General features: G+C 42.7%; 1 protein-coding gene and 1 long non-coding RNA gene across 3 annotated transcripts in view; one reads left to right on the top strand and one right to left on the bottom strand.

Annotated features, from left to right (window-relative positions):
• The window catches only part of znf385a (zinc finger protein 385A), a 69,652-nt gene that overhangs the window by 26,104 nt on the left and 17,681 nt on the right, over positions 1–25,867 (top strand). The window contains exons 2-4 of one of the 2 annotated variants that reach the window (XM_042492015.2): positions 9,084–9,235; positions 18,829–18,939; positions 25,655–25,829. In XM_042492015.2, coding sequence (XP_042347949.2) covers positions 9,084–9,235; positions 18,829–18,939; positions 25,655–25,829 — 438 coding nt within the window. Of the gene's footprint in view, positions 1–9,083; positions 9,236–13,295; positions 13,817–18,828; positions 18,940–25,654; positions 25,830–25,867 lie in introns of those variants that run through there. The other variant, XM_088082178.1, reaches the window with a different exon arrangement.
• LOC148188733 (uncharacterized) overlaps positions 15,290–25,867 on the bottom strand; it is a 51,625-nt gene continuing 41,047 nt past the window's right edge. Inside the window, exons 2-4 of the long non-coding RNA XR_015777512.1 lie at positions 17,863–17,935; positions 17,548–17,575; positions 15,290–15,630 (exon numbers count right to left, since the gene is read on the bottom strand). This is a non-coding gene — a long non-coding RNA (uncharacterized LOC148188733). The remainder of the gene's footprint in view (positions 15,631–17,547; positions 17,576–17,862; positions 17,936–25,867) is intronic.

Genomic DNA, 25,867 nt, shown 5'->3' with positions numbered 1-25,867 from the left:
GCAACGCTGCAACATATCTACAGTATGAATCAGGAAGGTCACAACCTACTCAAGAGAGATCAGCCCACTAGATTTGTGTGCATGTATGTGCATGACTCTGTGTTTGTGTGTTGTATTAGCACACAATCCCTCACCACACAAGTAACAAAAGCCAGCAGCCTCCAAAAGTTCAGTCGCTGCCGGACGAGGAGCCAGCAGGAGATTTATCTGCAGGATTAAAGGGGCGTGCATCTGCTTCTGTGGCTCAAGCACGTGCACTGGCTCTGCCATGTATTCTGGACACTGTGTATTGTTCAGCTGACAGGCAAGGTAGGCAGGGGTATCACAGGCAGGCTGTCTTCACCCTCATTCCATCCCATTATTTTTGCATCATACCTCCTCCCTTGGCTCCCATCTTTCTTCTCTCCAGTCTCTCATGGAATCTCCAGTCAGCTCCTCTGTGTCTACCATAGAGACAGACTGGCAATTAAATCCTCCCAGCCTTGATTTAGTTACTTAGGAGAGATCAAGGTAGGATCTTTCGAGGGGCTTTTTGGGGCCTGCCACTATCATATTATCTCACTAGGGTGTCATTACAACCCCATCCACTCTGTCATTATGCACAATGCTCCCATTTGGGAGAGACTGCAGGTTTACTCGGCCTTATCTGCATGTCGTGTGTGTTTTCGTTTTGAAGAGCTGGTGCGTGTCTGGTGCTGTTCATTATGCGCGGTCATTTTTGAAAGAGAAGCTGCTCTTGAAATGTCTGCAATTGGGTTCACTGATCAGATTGCAAAGGGCAGATTTTGTTTTGAAAGAATGAAAGAGGGATGATGAACTCACACTGACTTTTCACCTATAAATGCAAACCCTGCATGTGAGACTCAAGCTTCTGGGGGCTTTGATCGCTCATTAGAAGCCGTTTTCACTTTTTCTGACCTTCTTGTTGTTGCCGTTTTAAAACCCCAACCACAGAGCACAATACCACACAGTCAACAGTCTGTACTTTACTTGTACCTTACAGTACAATGAAATTAGTCAAATTGCTGTTCTCCAAATTGGTAGGTTGGGTAAAATCTAAAAGACCTACAATTAGATGGGAAAGTTTAACACCCTCCCTCTGATGGCGAAATATGTACACAGACACAAACATGTTGCCTGTGCAGTTACGTTACACTGACAAAAAAAATGTTACAAACAATGTCTGTATTCATTTGTTAGACATTTATATAACCCATCATATTTCGCTGCTGGCACTACACTGTGTAGTATAGGGTTATTTGCAGTTTTGTGTGTGTGTGTGTGTGTGTGTGTGTGTGTGTGTGTGTGTGTGTGTGTGTGTGTGTATTTGTGTGTGTTCAAAACTCTCACTGCAGTGCGTACATTTGGATTAAGGATTGAGACATGTTCTGACTAATACTTAGCAGTGTGTTGAAGTCTAGAGCATCATTTCACTGTAACTAAGCTCTCATAACCACTACCTGACACACACACACACACACACACACACACACACACACACTCACGTACTCACTGTTGGACAGACAGTCACACACACATTCCTTACTTGCAACATGAATGCAAACAGAGAAGCCAACTGGCATTTGAGGCAAGGAAACAAGTTTCAGCTTTCCTAGCTTCCCCCTGCATAATCCTCCCATTAAAGCGTAGCATAACACCAGCAGTTCCAGGCAGCAAATCAAACAGATCTTTATCTGCATCCACCTACCTTGTGTGCATGTATTAACCTTCATAGGAAGCTAGAAATTAGCATACCATGATTAGAAAAGATGGGGGCGATTAAGTTTGATAGCGTTTTTTATATTTCATAACCATTTTCAGGCTTTAAAATAGAGGCTTAATGTGGCTGCTTTGAAGTTCACAGAGGGGCTCAGCAGCACACTCTTGTGGACACTTAGAGTCAAACCTGCTTGTGTTTTTGGGGGGAAGGTTTGCATGCTTGGCATTAAGGTGGAGAGCTTCACCGTGTTACTCCCGGCACTGTGTGAGCCTTGTTGCACCCAGTGCCTTCTCTGATGAAGCACATCACTACCTGTGAGTCACAGGCTGTGAGTTCATAACTCATTCCTAGCTGAGGCTGAGGCAGCTATCTGGTTCGAAGGCTGTGAAGGGAGCGCTCGGGAAGGTAAGCAGCTCAGGATACAGCCGCCAGACAAACACTCAGGGCTGACGACCTGCGCAGCGCTCTGTGCTGCAGGATCTTGAGGTGACAGGTGAGGCATCAGGCTGTTTTAAATGCATGTGAAAGACTGTGTACATGTGGAGGCAAACTTAAAATAGAGTCTACTGCTTTATGATGGACCCAGGTATAAAGGAAAAGAGACATGTGATTCAGAGGAATGTTGCCTTTCATGGACCCAGCTGGATAATCCTCTATATGTGTAAAAGTGGGTGCATTGAGGTGTAAGGGTGTGTTAGAGAAAAAAAAAAGTGAATTAAATCTTTTGGTGTGTGCACATACTTGTGTCTTTGATGTGTGTGTTCATGCACACTCCTATGTGTGTATATATCTGCCAACCGTAGTGTGTGAGTGCTTTTTTCTTTGTGCATTTGTGCAGGGCTTTTGGCCAGGCCTGTGATCCTGTTGATTGCGCTTGTGGTCAGGTGAAAGGGAGGCACACAGTCCTGCTGGGCCCGAGACTATAGGGGAATACTGAATGGACCAGGGCCAAATTTTCATTCTCCGTCTCCCTCTTGTACCCCGTGTGTCTGCTCTCTGCCTCCACTGTTGAAATGAATTGGCTATTCCTGTAGGCCCGGGCACAGCTGTGTTCAGCCCGAAATACACACTGAGCCGATCATGAGGGAGGCAAAGACCGAACAAGAGTGAGAGATGAAGGAGAGAGATGGTAAGAGAAATGGAGACAGACAGACAGATGGCTGGTCATTTGTCACACACTACAAGTCATATGAAACAGCAGACACAAGGATGTAACAAAAAATCAGACTGCTTTGCCTGACCACAAACACTGTAGTAATAATAAGCCAGTCATTTTGGGTCACGAGACGTCTCCTCCTCAGTGGTTATGAAATAGTCTGGCAACCCCAGTTTGTATCTCTGCCATTAGTTAGTCAATGTGCAGACAACCACCATCCTCTGAACTGTCAGACTGGGTCTGAGGAGCTGCTAATGGTGTTTCTACAGTACGACTGATGTGCTCTGTGTGCATGGCAGAGAGAGAGAGAGAGAGAGAGAGAGAGAAATAGAGGTTTGATGAGGGAGACTATGTTGGGGGATATGTTGAGGAAGTTCCCAGTGTACCCCCTGGTCTCTTTAAATCATCTCACTGACTCAGAGTTCCCTCAATAATATATACACAAGCCGAGGGCAGGTTTTCTCAAGATTTAGAGCCAGCAGTTAGGCTGAAATCTCAATGCAGCACACTCTCCAGGTCGATAAAGTAAATTATGAACGCTGCGCAGATGATCACTAAAGCTGCTGCGTGGCACAAAACTTTGAGATGCCAAAAAAAATTCTCATTTGCCTTTTTATTATCTTTATCCCAGTATTATCAAATGTATTGAATCTTCTGTCGTAATATTCCCAAATAAAATATATCGGCAGCGCTTACTATAAATTGATCGTACCCTCCCCTCCGGGCCATGAGGAGGACAGGTGCCCGCTTCACGGCCCAGCAGAAAGGCTAGTTGGCAGCCGCACTGTTAGCACCTCCTTCTCCCTTCCTCTGCTGCCAACAACCCTGGCACATCTGTGCCTGTCCAGCGTGCCTGGTGCCAACTACCCTGCTCCTATTGTTCTGTCCTGAATGCACCCAACGCCCATGGGAAAGAAGGCTGAACACAGTGTGGCACAACCTACACAGCCTGTTAGATAATCTCAAGACATGAAAAGATCTCTTAGCCTAGATTCCAGAAACAGCTTTTTGTCTTGCATCGTAGACAAGGAAAACACCCGATGGTGATTTTCATAAGATTCTTCCTCCATCAGCTTCTGTTTCTAGAGTCAGACATTCACTGCATTCCTGCATGAGTATAACAACCTTACTGATGAAATAATATTTTATAATACACAAGGCATGGTTGTCTCTTAGTTTGGAATAGTTTCTGAGCTCAACATGATATTGCATCAAATTATAATGACTGCATGAGCCGAGACACACACACACACACACACACACACACACACACACAACACACACAACACACACAATACACACAACACACACAACACAGGCAAAAGCCATATGAAAATTCTATGATCCCTCCATCTGTTATTTCCACTTAAATTATGTGTTATTTTCCTGGACATGTTCAAACCCACACACACACACACACACGCACATAAAGTTGGTGGCCTAAAATGCATCACATGGAGGAATAGGATTGGGGAGCACTGATTTGTGTGTGTATATGTGTGTTTATATATATATATATATATATATATATATATATATATATTTCCCAAGTGAAGGCGGGGATGTGGCCAATAGCAGATTTATCAGGGCCACGCAGGCTGGCGAATTATTCCGAATAGGAGAATCAGTCGCTCCCGCCTTTGATCTCTCTTCTGCCTGCTCTCTAATTTTAACCCTCCCCCCCAACATGCACTCTGTCTATACTGCACCGCTTATCTGTAACTCTTTCCCCTCTGCCTCAACCTGCAGACAGCCTGTTTTGTCCTTTTTCTGTCATTCTTTTGTACTCTTCTTACATATTTTCTCTGTATATAAAAAGAAAGGGTGAGCATCTTTTTTAATTCTCTTTATTGAATTTTAAAGACAGAATGAACAAAAACCATATGCACCATAACACCAAATAAACGTACATGGGCTTTTGCCTGTTTTGTGAAAGTGTAGGTGCTTACACACACACACACACACACACACACACACACACACACACACACACACACACACACACACACACACACACACACACACACACACACACACACACACACACACACACACACACACACACACTTAAAGCAATCCACTGGCTGCAACACCGAGCCCTCTGGCGGTGTCCCGCAGGCCGTTTAAGAGCTCTGATTATGGCCCCTGCGAGCCTGGTAGGATTCCTGGCGTGTCAGAGGGTTTAACAACATCCAAATCACTGTCTGAAACCTCTCAGCTCTTCCAGGCCAGCATGTCTGTCACTCTGTCTCCCACAGACATTCACACAGATCAGGATCCAAGAACCAGCAGGGAGAACAGAGAGGGAATATGGCAATACACGCAGTAACGATTTAAAGGCTTATTTCTATGTATCTGTAATTTTCTTTCCATCAATCAGAAAAAAAGAGAAGAGTGTCTATCATTGTGTCTTAAAGATCAAGGTTACTTCAAATTGCTTGTTTTTAGGGCTGAGTGTCTGGACAGAATGCCATCAGTTGCTGATACAATGCATTTTATTTTGAAAGGTATACAGGAGGGAGTTATCAGCTGTAGAGGAGCTTGCAAGACTTCATAAATGAGTGGAATATGTGCCTATAAATATGAAAATACAGCACTTATATCAGCAGGCAGCAGTATGCATTAAGGCCCAGTTAAGGCTGGACTATTTTGATACAGAAAGAAAGTACTAGTTATAATTATTTCTGTTAACGAAAAGTTATAGTGTTTTTCAAATTGCACTAATTTTACTGTCAGATGTTTTGTTTGACTGCTAGATTTGAGATTTGTTACTGTACCAAGAGTAACTGTTTTGTTAAGTGACTTGAATTTTACATTGTTTCATTTATTTTGCTGTTTGATTGCTAAATGTAGATTGCACTACATTCCTTTTACTTGAGTGGAACAAGCTCTTGCATTAATTTTATTTTGGAGAGACTTTATATCAGACTGTAAAACACAGATTACCAGTTGATACTGTGCTGTTTCCTGTTGGGGAATAATGCCCTGCAGTGTATGACAAATTTTAAAATGTTATTTTTGGTAAATTCATTGTTATATTAATTGAGTAATAAAAAAATAATAGTTAGATCCATAAAATAAAATAAGGGACAGATAAATCGATTGAGCGAGAAAAAAAATCGATTGATTAATCGATAAAAAAAATAAACGTTAGATGCAGCCCTACTTGTTTTGTTTAATTAGAGGTATTTAGTTTGCAATAATATAAAAAGAGAGAAAGGCCAGAAACAAGTCATTTTCAGTATTTTTGCTTGTAACTTGATTGTCTAAAGGGTTGTCGATTACATCTATTTTTTAACGGCTCCATTTAGCACATACATATGTTAGAGTCAATGCATAGTGAGTGTGTGCACACAGTAGCGTTTACTGTGGTTTTATTGTGTCATGGTTATCTTGCTCTGTTGATACAACAGTTTTTCTTTTACAAGAAACACTTACGACTTATCATTTTATTAGCTCTGGCTCTAATGCAAGATTTTGTCATTGTACAGAGTAGAGACTGGTAGGACCAAACACTGTACAAACATGCACTTATTCACACACACTGCCCAAACACACATATGCTCAAAAACTTGTGCAGGTCACACAGGCACAGCGATTTGTTTGATTTACACTGTAGGAAGGTCCCCAAAGAGAGGTTTAAATTAATGGGGTAATTATACACTGGGAGTCGAAAGCAGCCACACTGATTTATGCACACTGACAAACACACACATCCCTACACACACGCACACTCATACAGTGTCCCTGATGGGACAGATTGTGTCTTTGCTCCAAGGACAACTGCTCTTCTCTCCTCTCTGGTCTTCAGCTCCATTCACTCCGTCAGATCTCAGATCCTCCTGCTGCTGGAGAGACACGTTTTGTTCCCTGTTCAGCCAATCTCTCTGTTTGTCTGCCTGCCAGAGGCTGGCTGACCCACTGCCAGTAACAGTCTCCATGTTCAAGTGCAGACTCACTGGGGAGCTGCAAACATTACTACTGTGCAGCTTCAGCTAACAGAGTCACTCCTTCCAAACTAAACACATACACACATGCTTGCACAAAGAGTCACAGACACAAATGCGGGCCGTGTATCAACATGCGGCATAGTGTCATGATAAATGCAGTCAGGAGATGGTGTATTAGTCATGATGTTAGTGGTGCAGCCCCAGAGGAGGAGCTGCCCTCATCAGTCATGGAGGTAAAGGTGGAGGAGAGAGCAGACACAGGACCTCCCATCCTCCTGCGACGCAACAAACAGCATCTAGGAGGAGCTCAGCTTAAAAACACTGACTCAATGTTAGAACTTCTGACAAATTTGTGACTGTGCATACTTAAAAATAGAGTGCAAGACTTTCTAACTTGACACAACACAAAAAGGCACAGTACTTTTCATTTGACAGAAATGTCTATGTATGACAGTGAAGAGCTTAGAAGTGCTGAGTCAGCCTGCGATGACGAGATGACAAGTGCAATCCACCAACTGGAAAACCAACAGGCACTTGTTTCTCATGGTTTAAGAATAGTTGCGTGTGTGAACATATGCAGTCATATATGTGAGTGCATGTGTGGTTTGTTCAGTGGGAGAAACTTACATGCCCAACTAGAGATAATAATGCAGTACTCTCCACCTCGAGGCCCACAGATGCGCCACAGAAGGCAGCTGGGCTTCAGCTGAGACAGCACTTTTACTCAGTCTGACAAAGTCAATCTCTCTCTCTTTCTCTCCCTCTAATCCAAACTTTGGAGACTGCATCTGCTAACACCATATTCCTCCGTGCGGCAGCCATATTTTTTTCCCTGATCACATTCAGTTGACATAAAGCTTGATGAAAACGCAGAGGTGTCAAATAATGCACCAAATTACCATGTGACAGTGTGGAAGCAGGTGGAAGCGAGCTGCAGCAGGAAGCAGAGCGAGGGACAGCAAGTAACAGAGCGAGAGAGTAGCTTAGAGCAATCCCAAAAAGGAGAGCGGCAAAGCTTTAAGTCTCGGGGGAATTTGAAAGCCACAGAAATCCAGTTGCGGATATTAAGAGGCTTAATCTAAGAGCTTGCTGAGGCTGAGTTTTGCTGTGTGGGCCCCATCACTATCATCCTTGACAGAGGTTAAAGAGGAGACGAGGGGGGATAAGGAGGAGAGGGAGAGAAGGCAGATGGGAGCAATGACGAGAATAGGGAGCCGTGTATCATTATGACAGCCACGCATGCTTTTATAAGAGAATTAAACATTGAGGTAGTGCACAGGTGTGTGTGTATTTCTCTGTGTGTGTGTGTGTGTGTGTGTGTGTGTGTGTAAGTGGGATACCCTTGCAGTGACTGTGTGTTTTCAACTCCTGTGAAAATCTGCTCAAACAGCATGTTGGATACAGTCAAAGCCAAGGAGCATGTGTCAGACGTAAGTAGAGGAATCAGAGTCCATCATGATTCATTCATTCCATAATTGGACACAAGCAAGCGATCCAACTCTAGTGCACGAGTCAGGATGACATAAAGCAACGCATGCTGAGATGAAAGTCATTATCATCAAGCTGCAGATGTGTCCCAGGAGAGGAGAGGAGAGGCGAGGAGAGTAGAGAAAACTGACAGACAGGTGGATAAGAGAAATCCCCACAGCTTCTGTAGCATTCTTTTCTTCTCTGTGGCATTCCTGCTTCATTTGATGTGAATGTTTTAGTATAATGAAAAGCCTTGGTGATGAGAAAACTATGAAGGCTAGAAAACCCTCAGTATCATAGCATTTGTGCACAGCATTGCTGCTGCATTTTGGAGCTTCCTTCTTGTCATCTTGTCATGAAAGAACAGAATGTGCGTCCACAGCAATCATTCAAGCATCCATAATGGCCCAAATGCTGTTTTTCTCCCAGTTTAGAAATTATGTGTTCCACTGGGGTGCCACATAGTTTTGCTCTGTATGCAGAGAAATAATTGCTTTGCAGTGCAATTATGGCGCATTGTGCTTTTTGGAATTCATTGGCAGATTCCAGGAAGCATCATCATGCAATCTGTAATAATGGTAATAGTAATCTGCACAATTCTTTTTTCCCTCTCTCTCTGTCCTTCTGTTTCCAAGTTATAGGTTATCAAATGTATTACCAAAAGACATTAATTGCCAGGAATTGTCAAAACACTCATTGCGACTGTTTTAATTCGCCTCTACATGTGCATTGTAAGACAATCTCTGGTTTTTTTTTGTAATCTATCTCTGCCTTTTTCTGTGTGCAGGAGGTATAAATCGGGCCGGGGCAGCGGTGCCGACGTTCTTGAGGACCCCCACGATGATCCAGCCCCACTTGGACATGAAGCCCTTCCTGCAGTTCCCCATGGAAACCGCCCCTCCTCCACACAGCATGAGCCTCTTCCACAACTTCAACACGGTGAGAGCTGATGCAAACGCAGACAGACACAAACATGCGCATACTGCAGTTTTTTAAAGGGATACTTTACCCCCAAAATGATCACTGTATATCAGCTATTCTACATGTGTTACCTTGAATTTGTGAGGAAAATTTGTTTTTCTCGTATGCCTCCACGATAAACAAAGGATACAAAAATGGGGGAAATTCTGGATGAATTGAAGTAAATGGGGGCCGTGTTTAACAACAACAAAACTACATAAAAACATCTGTGTACAAACTCTCATACAACTTGTGCTGTATAGACTGTGACATCGCACAAACAACAACAACCATTTCGGGGTGGACGATTTGAACTGCGGAAGGAAAGTGAAACTGGCATGTTTTCATGCTCGTTTTTAACTGTTTAAAGACAAACAGATTAACATGGTGGTCCAACCAATCTGGTATTTCTGCTGTGCTTATTTTACATACTATGTTGCTCTGTTAGCATCCTTGACAAAGCAAATATACCAGCACAGAAGCTATGGACAGGGGCCGCAACATATTTTACACATTTAAAAAAATCAATATCAGTTTAAGTGTAATGTATATTTGGAATATTTTTACTGCTTTACCTTACACACTAAGTGGACAAAGCAGTGGTACCAGCAACTGTTGTGCTTTGCTAAGTAAAATGACTGTTTTGGAGTCTAGAGGCTTTGAGGTAACGGCTTCAGATCTCCATTGGAAATCGCTGTCTGAGAGCAAGGTAAAGTGGTAATATATTATAAATATGGCATACACTTAAATTGATATGTATATTTAGGTGGATTGAGGTAAAGTGTTTGTTTTTGGGGGGTTTTTTTGTACATGAGGCGCAGAGGTTTTCTACCCAGAAGTTATTGTAATCATACGTGATTCGGTCTACAATCTAAGTCATAAAACATAACTATTTAAAATACTTCTGAGGTCAAATGGTTTCCCATTCCCAGGTAACCATTTGACCTCTACTCGTGCATTCCATTAAAATCCACTCTCTCAACTCGTTCACTGGCCAGGAGTTTTACTCCAACGTACTCTCAAAGAATGGGGTGTATGATATCCTACAAGAACGCAGGCACAACAATTTTTATGATGTCATACAAATTTGTGCCCCACAAATGACATCACGTCCCACATGACATCCCACATCCGTCACTTCCAAATGATAATGTACGGGTTGAAGTATACCTTTGAGTCATCCGATGCAATAAGCACAACACACAAGAGGGCCCTGTTCCTCCACAAAATCTAGGAAACTTTTAGGTCTGGGTGTTTACTTCCATGATATACTGTTGATGTTATTACTGCCCATGTGTAAAATCGATTTTTCTAGTACTTTAAATAACCTATAAATTGATGAGTTGCTGCTGTACCCACATAAAGAAGCTATGTAAGACAGGGCTCGCTACAAGGAGGGCCGGGTATTCCTATGACTGTATTATTTCATGTAAACACACTAAGTCCTATTCCTTAATTCAAAGCGCAGAATGAAAGAGTAGCTCTAAGGCCATCCTCATAGCTGTGTAGTTCAAACACCACAGTTTGTTTGATGTGATATTTATTTTAACGGAGAGGGATCTTCCTGTTTCCCCAGGCCTCAACTAACATCTTATCATTTAGATTAGACTGTAGAGACACTTAGCATTTCACCAACTCAGCATAATGTGCCGCCTGTTGCTCCAGACTCCATTAGGGAACGTCAACACATTTCTTGTCAGCAATATGTAAAATCTGTGAACTTTGTATGTGCTGTATGTGGGGCAATTCTATCCTTGGAGCATGTCTGCACCAGAGTGATCCTCTGCATGTGTCAGCCTTGTATATTTGTCTGCAGTGTGAAAAGGTGCAACACAGCAATCATCTGTCACTAATTAGAAAATATCTGGCACATGCTTTGTACGTATGGCTCTACAGGGATAGTAACAAGAGTCCAGACGCTGTTAAACACATTTTAACGATACAGTCATTTTAATAGCCCCCCATGGGCTATGACATAAGTGGAAGCATTCTCACTGATGTTAAAACTGCAGTGCACCCAGCAGATATGGATTAATAGAGATACTGAAATTACGCAGGCACTCAGTTTCCACTCTTGCGTCTACTAGCACAGCCCTGCAATCACTCTTGCTCGCTCTTTCTTCATTCTGTCTCTTGGAAGATTCCCCCCGTATCTCTCTCTCCCTCCCTCCTTCTGTAACATCCCTCTGCTCCCCATCCTCCTCCTCAGAACGTTAACTACGTCTGAAGGTCCACAGGGATGTTGTGAACGTTAATAGCTGTTGCTGATGACTGCCAACCAGCCCTGAGTGGTGTTTTACAGCCCTGTGGCCAGGAGATGGGGCCATAGGAGAGGCTTGGAGGACAGTCTGACCTTATAGCTCCACTGCATAATGGCACGTACACATGGACCGTACTTTAATACTTTCACTGCATTTCATTGCATTGCATTACAACAGACTTACTGACACACTTAGCCTGATAGTACAGTTGATATTTGATTGAAAGGTCTACAAGAAGTGCATGTGATGCCTGAAGCATCAGCCTCGGTTGTTTTACTGCATGTATAGTGTAGCTTTAGAATGCATCTCTGATCCGTACGAATGCAAAAATGCAAAATACAACTTTAGTTGCTGCTAATGAGAGCTCTGTCTTGATCTTTTCCTGCAGAGGAAGTCACAGCCTTCAGCTTTCCCTGAGTTGTTGTGCTTAATTTAGTTTACAGGAAGACCTAGAGTAATACAGAAAGTGTTTGCAGCTCTGTTTACATCACTGACAATATTTTATGGCTTGTTGGGCTTTTAGGCAGAAGAATGTTTAAACAGTCACAGCATGTCTCTACTTGACTCTCATCTCTTTCATTTATCTGTATGAATGGAGGATTATTTCACATTAAAGGTACCATTTCTAGTGTCTAAGTCTCCTCCCGGTGCCGTCTGCACTTTGATAAATATATAATATGCACACTTTTTCAATGAAGACACAGCATTATAGCAGCAGTAACACTGAGACATGTCCCTGCACTACGCTTGCAGCTAGTTATTCTATCATTCTCTCTTATTAAGTGATCTGTGCTGAGTTTGTACAGTCTTAATGAGACTCACATTGAGGGTTATTAGCCTCATAGCAGACGAATGGCCTCTCCTTCAGCCATATACAGCTTTAATGGTCCTCTAATGTGATTTGTCCTCTACCTGCCTGTCTCGCCCAATGTGCCTCTAGACAGTGACATGGCTGAATTATTTATCCGCAGCAGCTGGTCCTGATATAGACGCACAGACACACACCTCTGAGCCGAGGTGCATGCCCTGATGTGGGCTTGCTTGGGCTGCAGAGTCAGGAATTTCAGATAAAGGTGTCCGATCATGCAAAGTCATGTGCAGACTTGTTGAATCTCAGCGGCTGTTTGTACCTCTTTTATCTTTTTTTTAATCTCCTCTTAAAAAAAGTGTTCTGCGTAGTTTTATTCCTGCACAACCCCAACCCAAATTAATTGACTGACATTTCATGGCACCTGCTGCCACAACAGATTTTGGTTCCACAGATGTATAGTTTATTTCAAAATTGGGGGAGGACACATGAAAGTCCTTGGTCAGAAAATTTTGAATAGCAAAGACTTAATTTCCTGCATTCTGGTTCTTTTTTATGCACCATTAGTGCTATTTCTGCACTAATTTACGTGTTAACGTCTTCACTTTTGTCAAAATAGAAGTTTGGGTTTTTTGTGGGGGGTGGGGTAGGGGGTTGGGGCTTGCACATTTTCTAAAAATTAAGAGGAACTTGCCCTCTGGCCCCTCCTCTACACCCATATTCAGACTAATTGTAATCATTTAAAGTGTGATTTGGGATTTCATCAGATTTTATGTGGATTTTATGTGAAGAAGAGTGCTGTGTGAGTGGGTGTGTGTTTTTTCGTGTGTGGTTCAGTTAGGGGTCGGTGGGTTGGACAACAGCTCCAGTGGCTGATGATGACATCTGATAGACGGTGTGAACTTGGGGAAGACGGGGTGGGTCGAGCAGCACGAGAGCAGGACACACAATCCTGGCTGCATCTGGACAGATCGAGTGTGCATGAAAAAGCGGGAGAGAGAGAGAGAAGGGGAGGAGAAAAACTGGAAAGCAGACTGAGGGAAATGCACTACAGGGAAGCGTGAGGCAGAGAGAGAGAAAGCAGCTGAGAGGAGAGGAGAGGGAGGCTGAACAAAAGGAACAGGCACTTGTTAGGTGATGTGTCAGTGCATAAAAAAAACAGACTAAGGCAGAGATTTAAGAAAATCCTTTCAGCAGATACACTTACTTCTTCTCTTGCAGCATTTCAAAGAGAAGCAGAGAGCGTGCCAAAAGAGGGAAAACAAAGAAATCGTAGCTGGCAATGCATCACTAGGCACAAGTCCTATTTTCTCAGTCAGTTAGTTTGTATTCAGCATTGACAACCAACCGGGGGGCTGAATGAGTGAGGAAGGTGCCCCACACACTCTCAATCTCGCACATGCTGAGACTCAAACACACACCTCGGCCGGCAGCGCACACACAGGAGGACCAATGCAGCTCCAAGCTTCTACAGACACAGAGGAGAAGAAGGTGAGTACCCTAAATGCTTGGAGCTTCTTTTTTCTTCTCCACTCAACCGTGTCTTAATCTGGGCACAATTCAAAAGTGCTGTAGAACTTTGAGCTTCAAGGCAGTTTTTATCTGGCACTGTGCAGACTTCAGTGTGACTGCCAGAGTGGTCCCAACGAGAGTCACACAACAGTGCATTTCTCGTTGCTGGAATTCAGCCCCTCCAAACATTTTGTTGCGGAGAACTGATCAAACACACCAGAAGAAGAGAGCAGAAACAAAGAGAAGATGAAAGACTGAGAGAAGTGAGAGTGAAAGAAATAGAGGATGTCAATGCCTTTAGATGCATGCTGTTGTGAAGTGCCAGGAGATGCTCGGTTGCTCTTTGGGCTGTTTCACCCCACAGCAAAAACGGTGTTAACAAAAGGCGTTAGGGCGCTTGTATCGTAAGGCCCTGTGAAGCTGTTGACGTGACCACTGAGTGATGCTCTAGTCAGAGGTCTGTGTGGTTTCCTTAAATCTGCCAGAACTCTGACAACATCCAAACAGTCTCATAATCCGCCAGGCTTCCAAAACTAATTCAGATATAAATGAAGATGATGATATATATTATTTACCAATCAAATCATGGAGTTTGCAAAAATGTTATCACATACCATAAATGCAAGAAACACAGCCAAAGACAATTGGATTTTCTCATAAATTGGTTGACTTGAGTGAGTTTTGGAAAATCCCTCTTCAGTTACATCACAATGCTCTGCTCCTATTTCATGAGGACATGTTTTGGAGAACATTTGGGTAAGAGGCCATTTGAGCTGCTGTCCAAAAAGGCTTGTTGGCAGCTGGGCGGTGTTTTTAACAGCTGAATAGACTGGATGGATTGTAGCTGACCCACACCCAGAGTACTGTATGACTGGCTGGGGATAAACCCATGATTCATGTGTACAGTAACTCCACCAAGCCTGTTGAGCTCTTCTAAACTTGGGTCACAGCATTGACACTCACATAATTAACGCACAAGTCTTCAGCTGTGTTTTCTTTTAATGTACATGGTTCCTGCAGCGTTAAGAAAGTTAAAGACTTTTTAAAGCTTTTTGAATACCCTACATAATGCACTTTAAGACCAATTTTACAGTACCCCAAATTGAAGAAAAATAAAACAAACTTACATAAATTACTTTCGGTTAGGGACAATTTTGCCCAGGTTTACTTCAAAGTAAAACATGACCTTCTGGGTCAGGCTAAAAATTTAAATGATTTACATTGAAAGAAACATTCATAACATAACCCATATAAATATCTGTTCCTTAAGAAAAGCATGTTTATTTTCATTTGATTGGATGTTGTAAATGTATTTGAGTGTTACTGGTTTCTCTATCCAGATATGCATGCATTAAATCCTGTAAATTGGGTGTTTTTTTAATATATATTACCAGTTATGTTGAGATTCTACAATGCCAAATCAGAAAAAAATGATTCTTGATATCCTATTTCCAATGTCCTGGCATTTTTTAAGAATTTTGAAAGATTTATTTAAGACATTTCAATATCAATTAAGGCCCTTTTTATAGATTAATACATTTAAAGCCTTTTAAGACTTTTTAAGCATATGCAGGAACCCTAAATGTAGGAGTTGGGGTGACATCGGGAAGGAGTCTGAAAGATTTGGTAAAAAAGCTGAGTTTTTATTTTCTTTCGCTGGATATGCATAGTCACTGCTGAGGTATTCATGCAGTTGCTCAGATAGTATTCGTCCATTAACGTCATTGCTCAATATCCACCCCCCCCAGTCCATTTGAATTCACAGCAGCAGTAGAGCCGACTTTAGGCTGTTTCTGGGGAGAGAAACAGAGGGAGTCATGGAACGTGGAGTATGGGAAAGAGAGCCAAATGAGATAAGAATGTGCGATGTGAGGATGTCCGGCCTCTGTCTCCCTTTTCCTGGGCTCTGTCCCATCTCTCCCTCCCTTTCCCTTTCTATCTGTCCCAATCCATCTTCTCCCTCTCTCAGTCCTTCGCTCCTCCAGATGGTGTGTCTCTGTACCGTCCTGTCACCCAGCTAAATGTCTTGGGCCTCCTCCCCATTTCTTTTCTTTCTCTGTTTACCCTGTTTCTTTGCGGTTGCCGAGGAACAAGCACAGTGCAGAAATTCAAATCGTTTGTGCCTGAGTTATGAGAGAATTCATTTTAGCCGCTCTTTTCTCTCCCTGTCACTCCTCAGGCCAGAATCTTGAGCCTTGTAGATGAAGCTATGGCTCTGAGTGCATGATAGCTTAAGGGGAAAGCTTGGTGATTAGCCAAATTAAATGTAGTGATGAGCCAAATTGAGCCATTTACAGTCTGTCGGGCTCTCCAAACCAACAGGCTTGCATCAGACGACTTGGAGGGCTCTCTGGAACATTCCCTCAGTGCCTCATGAATTCAAAACACACAGCATCATATCCATTTTTGCTCCTCAGGCCATGCCTTTTGTTTCTCTTCATTTGTTTTGCGTACCCATACAGTGCCACATCATCTTATACATTTTGCTTGCTTTAGCTGCAGACATGCACTGTAACACATTTTCCTGTAATATCACAGTAAACTACTAGCAGGTGTAGTTACCAGCATCCTCCCGTTATTTTACAATGCAAATACCATAAATAAAAACTTATTTACACTGTTTAATTGTATTTTGAAAAAACAACAACTTTATCACTGTTTGAATTTGCCTCCAAAAAGCATTAAGATTTACAGTGTTTTACTGTATTTTGAAAAAACTGTACATCACTGTGAGAATGTGGCGGTGTTTTTAAAGCAATTTGTTGCAGTGAAGTGTCAGACAACTGTCTGTGGTGGAAATCCACACCAGCAGTTGACTCCAGACTAATGCTAATGCTACGGTCAATCAGAAATGATCACAAGATAAATTCAGCTTCAAACATCGATATATAATTGGAATACGGCCCTTTTAGATCAGTACATGCAGGGTATTTTGTTTTTGGGACAGAGTTTAAGTGGACAGCGTAGCCACTGATAGAGCTGCTAAAGCAAGTCAGTTAAATTTATATGGACGTGCTTAACACCACACAGATGATGGACGTTCCAGCTGGAACAATTTGCACGTGGACTGTATGAAGCTACAACCTGGTTAGGGTCAGAAGAATAGGACTGTCAGAACACAACAGGTGTCTCAGTTACACACAGTGAAGCACTGCAGATCACTGTTTGCTGAAGATAAACACAGACATACTGTGTGTCTGTGCCAGATGTGGAGGTAAATCACACATGTGCAAGTCACGAGCAAGTCTCAAGTCTTAACCTTCAAGTCTTAAGCAAGTCTAAAGTTACTGAACAAAAAGGAGATACCACTTTTTGGTATGAATTGGCATTGCAGTAATATAGCCTACCACACATCTGGAATGAGAACGTGTTGGAAATTTGGCTGATCTGGTCGATCAACTGCATGTGAGTGATTAAAGTAGGTATGGGTAGTGGAGACAAAAATGGTAAATTAAAGCTATGCCAATGGGTGGGCCTGCAGCAGTGCTCATACTTCACGCCACCTCTGCATAAGTCAGTGCCCTCCTTGGGCTTCCCCAGTAAAAAAAAATGTGTAGACACGCCACTGACATTTTACCCACAAAGTACATGCACACAATGACACAGGTGCTCGGCAGCGACCTGACTTGGAAATAATAACCTCCTTGTAAGCAGCAGCACGGCAGCCCATCAAATACCCCAAATATTCTTTAAAAGGCAGTTGTACTCACCAATTTAAATGGTTCTGACTGGTTAGGCCTGCAAAAAAAAAGAAAAAAAAGAGAAACATAAAAATGAAAATGAAAAAAATGAATGAAAAAATGTAAATATAACAGTTATCTATTGCTGGGAACAGCCAGCATCTACTAGGCTCTCTGTTAGCTTACCATCATAATTCATAGGCTAGTTATCCACCTGGTTCAGAGATTAATTTATTAGTATCCCACAACTTAGCCTATATAATACATGTATGCCTTGTCTTACACCTAATTATTACACCGGATTATTTAGACCTACGATGTAGCTTGCTCTTAAAGTTAGCTCACCTGCTGTGCTGCATGTTTGATGACACACACTGAGGGCAGCGGCGAGGGGGCTTGTCCATGGGCTGGCGACTGTCTGTAAAAAAAAACAAAACATTTTTATTACATTTCCACCAGAGGCCCACTTTTCGCTTTTCCAGTACAAGAATTAGACTAAAGATCGCACACCGTGTTAAAAGCTCCCTGTAGTTTTCAATTGTGCAACATTTTGTGCAATGTTTTTATCTTACAGAGCTGACGAAGATCTATGATTTTTATTTGACAAAGACCTCTGTTAGATTTTCAAATCTGAAAATGCCTAACGAAGATCTCTGTTAGAGACCTATACAGGGAAAGACAAAGTGTACTCTGCATTAATTTCAGTGGCATTTGTGGATGTTTTTTTTTTTCAAACTTACAACTACGCATAAAACTGAGCAGTACTACAGGATTTGTGGGGGCTGTGTAGTGTAGTTGAAGTGCGATATGACCATATGAGATGACAAAAACATTTTTAAAAACAGAACAAACAGAACAAATCAGTAAAAAAGAAAAACTGCATCCACATGCAATGTATTTGATTGCTTTAGAGACCACCACTGTCAACAGTGCTGCCTCAGTTAAAAGGTAGGCCTGTAATATAACGACCTCCACCGCTGCCTTGTTTATGACTGAAAATTTGACTCCTCCCTCTGGTGACATCTATTGGCTGTATCTTTGTCAACATAAAGGACACATGGAAGCATGAGGGCAGTGACATTTACAATTATTACTGTGCTCTTTACCTACCCCTGCATGTAGTTTGTAAAACTTTTAGGTAAGGTCTCTCTCTTGGGCAGAAAAACTGTAGACCTCTCTACTCTCTATTCGAGGGCATCACACATTCACACATGGCATCTGAGGGACTTTTGGAGCACAGAGCTGTAGCAGCAGTAAGTGACTATTAATTATAGATTCCTCTGTCTCTCCCCATGTCATTTTCTCTGTCAGATGGATCCGGTGCAGAAGGCCGTGATCAACCACACCTTTGGAGTTCCACTGGTCAAGACCAAGCGGCCAGTCATCTCCTGTAACGTCTGCCAGATACGCTTCAACTCAGAGGTACAGCAACATAAAATAAACACAGTTCATACACAGAATTTCTCCCTCCGTCTCTCATGATGCCTCCATCTCCCATGTGGCATTAAATACGCTGCATCTTGTTGTTTATACACACACACCTCTCACCTTGTACACATTTTCTTTTGGAATGTGTCGAGCTTTCTATCCTGTTTACTCTCCCGAGAGCGAGAATTGACACAGAGGATGTGGTACATTTGTTTGGGCTGTGTTTTGGCAGTTGCAACCCGGTTGGAATTTATTCAAGACGGTGTGGAGTTAGCAGAAGCAATAATCACTGCAGCACAAAGTCTCAAGAGCTGCAGCAGAAGCAGAGACAGACAGAAATAGGATCTTTGCCTGCATTTTCAAAGAGATTTTCTCTGAGTCTTGCTCATCAACGTTGACAAAGCTTGATTAAGATCTTCAGCATGTGGAAAGTTAATTTTACACAAACGTGTCACGAAGCCAGAATTTCTTAAGAATTAACTGCAGCGAGTGAGTTGTTTGTATAATTCTATCAAATTATTTTAAAAGCAGTTTCATCTGCTTGTCCATATGGTGTAGTTTATATATAAACTCATAATGGGAGTTTAATGGCATGTTACACCCATGGGCAACTTGCATACATGACTGATGACAAATTAAAGAAAGCAAAAATCATATGGAAGTATTTTAAACTTGTTGATGCCAACCTATTCTCTTTTCTTCTTGCTGTAGATGAATAGGACAGACACATGAGAACATCAGAGCCAAACGTCATGTGTGCAGCATATAATTTGGCTGTGATGCTCCCTATTCAGTGGTGCAGACTTCAGGGCCAGGGCGTACATCCATCCACAATACACAACATTTAAGAAGTGGACCGGTGCTATATATACTCCTCAGGTCTACAATCATGGTTTCCATGTGGTCAGGGAGCGGCAGGGCTATAATCTTCAACCTACTCTTTGCAGAGTTCTCTGCTGTGTGTCTTCATAGGCGCAGGAAGCAGTTAGACAGAGATGTTTATATGATGAAATACTTTGAGTGCCACAGCTAAGAGTCAAATAAGGGCTTCTTTACAAAAGACATGTCCTGATGAATAATGATAGGATATACAGTAAATCTGAGGAGAATTTAAAATATCTAAATATTTAACTTCATGGTTAAAATGTTGTTTTAATGACAACTAAAAGTAAAAGACATAAAAAGTTCTATGGGATGCCCCTAAAGTGTAGAGACTTTAGGGGCATCCCATAGAACTTTTTTTGCAATCACATTCAGATTGAAATATAACCAAACACAAAGTGTTGTCATGCAAACCAGAGCATTTCTGACAGGAAGGCATGTGCAGAGTGCAGTAATAAATGCTATAAACTGAAATAGCTTTAATGGCCAAGTATGTGTGCATATAAAACAAATGTGACTTTCATTTTTCAGCATATTACACTTAACCTCTCAAAGAGAGGTATTCTTGATTTTTGTTCTTTTTCCGCCATGAACCTAAGAGTGATATCTGACCTCAGTCTGCCCTCTCCTCCAAGAGCCATCAACACTATGAATCATTTGGCAAATGACTCCAAATATACCTGGATTTAGGGGGATTTAGTGTCATCTAATGTTGAGAACTGCAGATTGCAACTAGCCTAAACTTTTCCCAGTTAGATTTTTTTTAGTGTTCATTGCTGTTTTACCCAAAGCAGAATTCTGATCAAAACAGGTAAACACAAAATAAAGCGGTTTCATGTTATAAATCAGTGATTCTCCAGTGCTGTTCGGCATGTCACAGTTGGGCCGCAAGTAAAGCAACTGCCAATGTGTGCTCACTGTTTTTCTCTGATAACCTGTGATCAAAACATTCACAAGGTTTTTACCACAAGACAAATTATCTGCAAAGGACCTGGTGATTTAAACCGGAAAAATACTCAGTAAAGCAGTTTCACGTTAAAAAAAATCAGTGTTTTTTCAACAATGCTTATTGCGGATAAGCTTCTAACTACAGTGGCAGACTCAAAAATGTAAACAGCCCAATCCAGTGTTTGGTTTATCCCATCTGAGCTATAGTAGAAACATGGCAGTGCAACATGATAATGAGGACCCACTCCCCATGTAGATATATACAGATCAATCTTCATTATTTTCAGGTGATTATACACTAAAGACAACATAAATCACTGGACCTTAAACTAGGTAAAATTTTAATGTCACAAGAGACTTTGCCAATGGAGCAGCTTAACAAACAATGTTTCAACAGTAAACACAAACAACATAAACAAAAGGAAGATAACTCCAAAGCAACAAAGTCGTTTTTAAAAGATGAGTTCCTGTAAGACGATAATGGTATGATTTTCCAAAACTATTTAAGAACAAGAAAGAACAATAAATGTGAAAACAAAGGTTAAGGTTTCATGAGCGTTTGGTTTCCCCACTGAGGCTCATATCATGTTTACTTGCTCATTTGTATAGAAGGTCCCAGTAGGTGACACATGCTGCAGCGGTTAGCACTGTTGTCTCACAGCGAGAGGGTTAAGGGATCGAACCGCTAGCTAGCTAGAAATTCTGGAGTTTGCGCGTTCTCCTCAAGTTTGCATCAGTTTTTTGCCAGGTGCTCATTCTTCTCCCACAGTCCAAGGTTAGATTAACTGCTGATTCTAAATTGTGAATGGAAATTTGTAAAAAGCTGTCCTGTCTCTATGTCATAGTCTGGTGACCTGTCCAGGGTATTCCCTGCCTCTCCCCCAATGTCCGCTGGCATCGGCTCCAGCTCCCCCATGACCCTGAACAGTATAAGCAGTAACAGATAATGGATGGATTGATACTGCAGCCTTGGTTTATCCTCTGGCTCCTGACAGATAAAAGACATACAAATCACACATGTACACACGTGAATCCTCAGGATTATGATATTCAGGACTACACCACCTCCCTGCTGTCATTGTCACTCTCACTACCAGTACACACTACAGAAAAAGCACACACACTGCAGTACATCAGCAATGTCAAACTTGCAGCAGGCTGTGTGTAATTTGTGCTGTCCTACTGAGCTCAACTGAAGAAAAATTGTCCTTTTTATCGCCATAGAATAACTCCCCACCCACACTGTTCGATTTAACATAGTGTCAAGTCAGGATGAATATTTCATGGGTGAAAATAATACAGCGGGAAACACTTCGAAGAATTCTGTGCTGTATTCATCGCTTCATTTTTCCAGTCTGGGTCTCCGTCTTGAGAGAGAGAGATTATTTTGCCATGATTTTGACATTTCCCCGTTTTTATCTGCCATCTGTGAGTTGATTGGGTTGTTTAGGTCACAGAAAGCGATGGAGGCTTACAATGTAATGTCACGATCAATGTATTTGTCTTCAAAGGATGCAGTTCTGCCTTCCTGCTCCCCATGCTCCCCTCATTTCACGCATCATTTTGCCATCATTCATGCATCCGCATTTGATCTTTCTCTCTCTGCCCTCCTCTTTCTCTGCCTGTCTCTCTCAGCAACCTTCTCCCCCTCTTTCTATCTGTCTTCCTCTCTCATGCTGCATTATTTACAGTGTGGAAATGCCTAAAATTGCCTGCCACTACTTATTATAAGATGCATTCGTCAAGGGCATGGATTAGTGTCTGGCTCTGACAGCCCCAGTGCATCTTGGGAAAGTGGAGGAGAGGAGACTTGGAGGGGAAGGGTAGGAGAGGAGGAGAGGATATGGGGAGGGTTTGCACCCCTCTGTCCCTGCGTGGTGTGGTGGTGTGAGGTGTTAAACGGTGGGTTATGCAGAATAACCTTGGTGGCGTGCTGCATTAGTGACGTCACAGACTGTGTCGCGCTGCATTGACCAACGTCACTGCTGCTGCAGCAAGACCATAGGCTGATATGCATCCCACAGTCTCTTCCTCTCTGCTCCCCTGCAGCCCCCCTCTTTTTTCTGCTCCCCCCTCACTTCATTTCCTGCTTGTTTATTGTTCCATTCGATCTGTTATTTTCTCTCACTTTCAACTTCCTCTCCATTTTTCCTCCTTTTTGTATCATCTGGAGCTGCAGCTGTAGCTATGCTGTAACATCACGGCTTCCCCCCTCAAAATGATGGTCGTGCTGGAAAGCACTTGTTCAGTTTGAACCCTCTGCATAATGAAACACAGGCATCACAGGCTGATGCGCTGCAGCTTTTCCTCTCGCTGAGATTTTTGTCTCTTTTATATCATTCTCAGTCCAGCTCTTTACATCACCTTTTTTGTCTAGTAGTTCCCTGGCTGTGCACCATCTCTCCTTCATCTTCCCTTTTATTCTCTTTTCTCTCTCTCTCTCCATCCAGGACCTCACACTGACACTCAGCTGCTTGGCAATTGATCCCTTTGGCTTGGCTGGAGAGGTTACGAGAGCCTCTGTGGCTGCTTCGCCATGCACCACCATATACCTCTCTATCTCCCCTCATTCCTTCTTTCATCTGAGAGATCACTTCTCCCCCGATCTCCCCCTCGTTGCACCCACAGCTCTCTCCACCTTGATCTGCAGGCTTTGCTACAGCAGCTCCTTAAGACCCCTTTGATGGGGTCCAGTTACAGAGAGTTGGCTATATCTAGGGCCCTGTTTGTCATCATGCTTTACAAGAAACATGTGATCTTCTAAGCTATTGCCCCTGGTTTACCGTGCAAGCTCACGTCCTGGATGCCATCAGGCGCATACATACAGCAAACATACAGGCTCACAAACATTACTCATCACCCCTTGCCAGTCTATCCCCACTCCTGAGTCTGTGGTCAGTGTTATGTCCTAAGTTTGCAGAGCCTTTCAGCACCTCTGACAGCTGTTAGCTGCTCTTCAAGGCCATGTCTCTCCCTGGCTACTAACTGTAATCCAGCCACTTAATAATCATCTTCATTATTGGCCCCTTGATACAAGATTATTTAGAGCACATGTCATGACACATCTGCTTAGATAACGTACTTGTGGAGACAGCAGTGAGCCATCTGACTCAAGTGCAGCACTGATATAAAGTGTCTGTGTCAGTACAGAGCCTATTTGTGTTTTTAATTGAGGGACACTTAAACCATGATAGAGGGGCGATAAAGAACGGGCGAACAGATGGCCAATGGGTTACATGAATAACCCCCCAACCCCACCCCAACCCACCTATGTGTGTGTGTGTGTGTGTGTGTGTGTGTGTGTTTTTGTTTCACAGTCAACATACTGTAAAGCTAGACCGCTGGCGACAGCTCAGTATAGCCACCATGGATGTATTAAGAAAACCTGGATACCGCATGGAGGCATGGCCGTGTTCATTTCTATGAGAGCTGCTCAGTAGTGCATGAAGCAAAGAACACTCAATTTCCGCTGTACTAAAGTACCCGGATCATCCGCATTATGAGGCCCTTACAGCATGTAAACTGTGCCCGAGCAGGAAACTTCTGCCAGCGAAGCAGATGACTTACAGTTTAGTACTTTGCTAGTTTGAATGGCTATCGAATAATTTAACCCTGTAGCTCTCTAAGACTTTCCAAATGTAATCGAAAGTGACTGGATTAAATCTTGAAGGTGAGATGAGCCATAAAAATGTATCCACTGATTTATAGACATCATTTTCCAAATATAAATGGGAAAAAGTCTTTCTGGGCCCTTGGCATCATGTGATGGATCCAGATGGTGTGATTTCACTTCTGGCCGCTATGTAAAATTTGCTTTAAAGCCCTGTGATCTTCCTGGGGGCTTGATAGCAACCCTGTATCTCATCTGCTATATTGTCCCACATTCACATACCTCTGTGTGGACACACAAACAAACATCAGTCCCCTGATGTCCCACTAGTCTCCTGAGGAAAGTCTCACCTCTGTTGTTTACTCTGTGAACAAACACATCAGCTAGTAGCTTGCCTTTCATCAAAAGATTAGCCACAGTAGCTTCTGCAATCGATCTCTGTGCCATTGTTTCTACTTTGCTGGAATGCAAGATCATCTCCAGTCTTTAAAAACCTCCAGACTCAGAGTCCATATTTTATCTTTCCATGAGATATCACAGACATGGTCTTAACTGCCTTGTCGCATGCATGTATGTATAAGTCTGGGACTGACCCTGTTCTGTGAGCAGCTGAAGGCGATCACAATATTTATGTCGAAGGAGCCCACGTATGCCGGCCTTCCACTGATAATGTGTGCTGTGATAATGCTGTTGTTGTTTTAGGAGTGAGGGTTATGTCAGGGCAGGACTTATGGGCCCTCCAGGCAGATACTGTGGCATCTCACTGACCTCCAGTTCAACTTCCCTTGGCATGTCTGTCAGCATGGCTGTAGTAATGAAAGCTGGAGCCAAGTATTGTCAGGGTGTCTGTCGAGGTTTATACTGCAGAGGATGTATGTCAAAACTTTGAGCAAGGCAGTTATGCCAAAGTAGACACATGAATAATATGAAAGCAGATACACTGTTTGTCTAAATATACTGCATGATGATTTATTGTTAATTTGAAAACCTGATAATGGGACAACTAAGGGACAAGAGGGACAGACAGGTCTCAAATGTCTCCAGCACTGCATCTTTTTGTTCCTGAGCGTGTAATCCATTTATCCATCCACTGTAAACCTGCCTGCTGTCTTTGGCTCCAGTCCCCAGTGTGTATTGAATAACATTATAATGACATGTATGCATGTGTGTGCGGCTGTCACATTGAGTCTAATCCAGCCTGCAATGTTTTATTTACCTGTTGGTGTTCACTTACAACATAAGCATGTCTTTTTTCCCTATGTTCCATAGAGCCAGGCAGAAGCCCATTACAAAGGAAACCGCCATGCCAGGAGAGTCAAAGGCATCGAGACCTCTAAGAGTCGTCCTCAGGAGGGGGACAAGCCTCATACTGTGCCCCCCACCTCCTCCCCGTCTCCGCCCGGCGCCCCTGGCACCGCCCCAGACAGCGAGCCCAGCAAAGCGGGTGAGACAGCAGAAAAAATTACCAGGACTATAAACAGA

The sequence above is a fragment of the Plectropomus leopardus genome, chromosome 9, assembly GCF_026936395.1.
Source record: "Plectropomus leopardus strain MGB_pleo_1.0 chromosome 9, ASM2693639v1, whole genome shotgun sequence".
Lineage (NCBI taxonomy): Eukaryota > Metazoa > Chordata > Actinopteri > Perciformes > Serranidae > Plectropomus > Plectropomus leopardus.
This window is presented reverse-complemented; position numbering and strand designations above follow the sequence as displayed.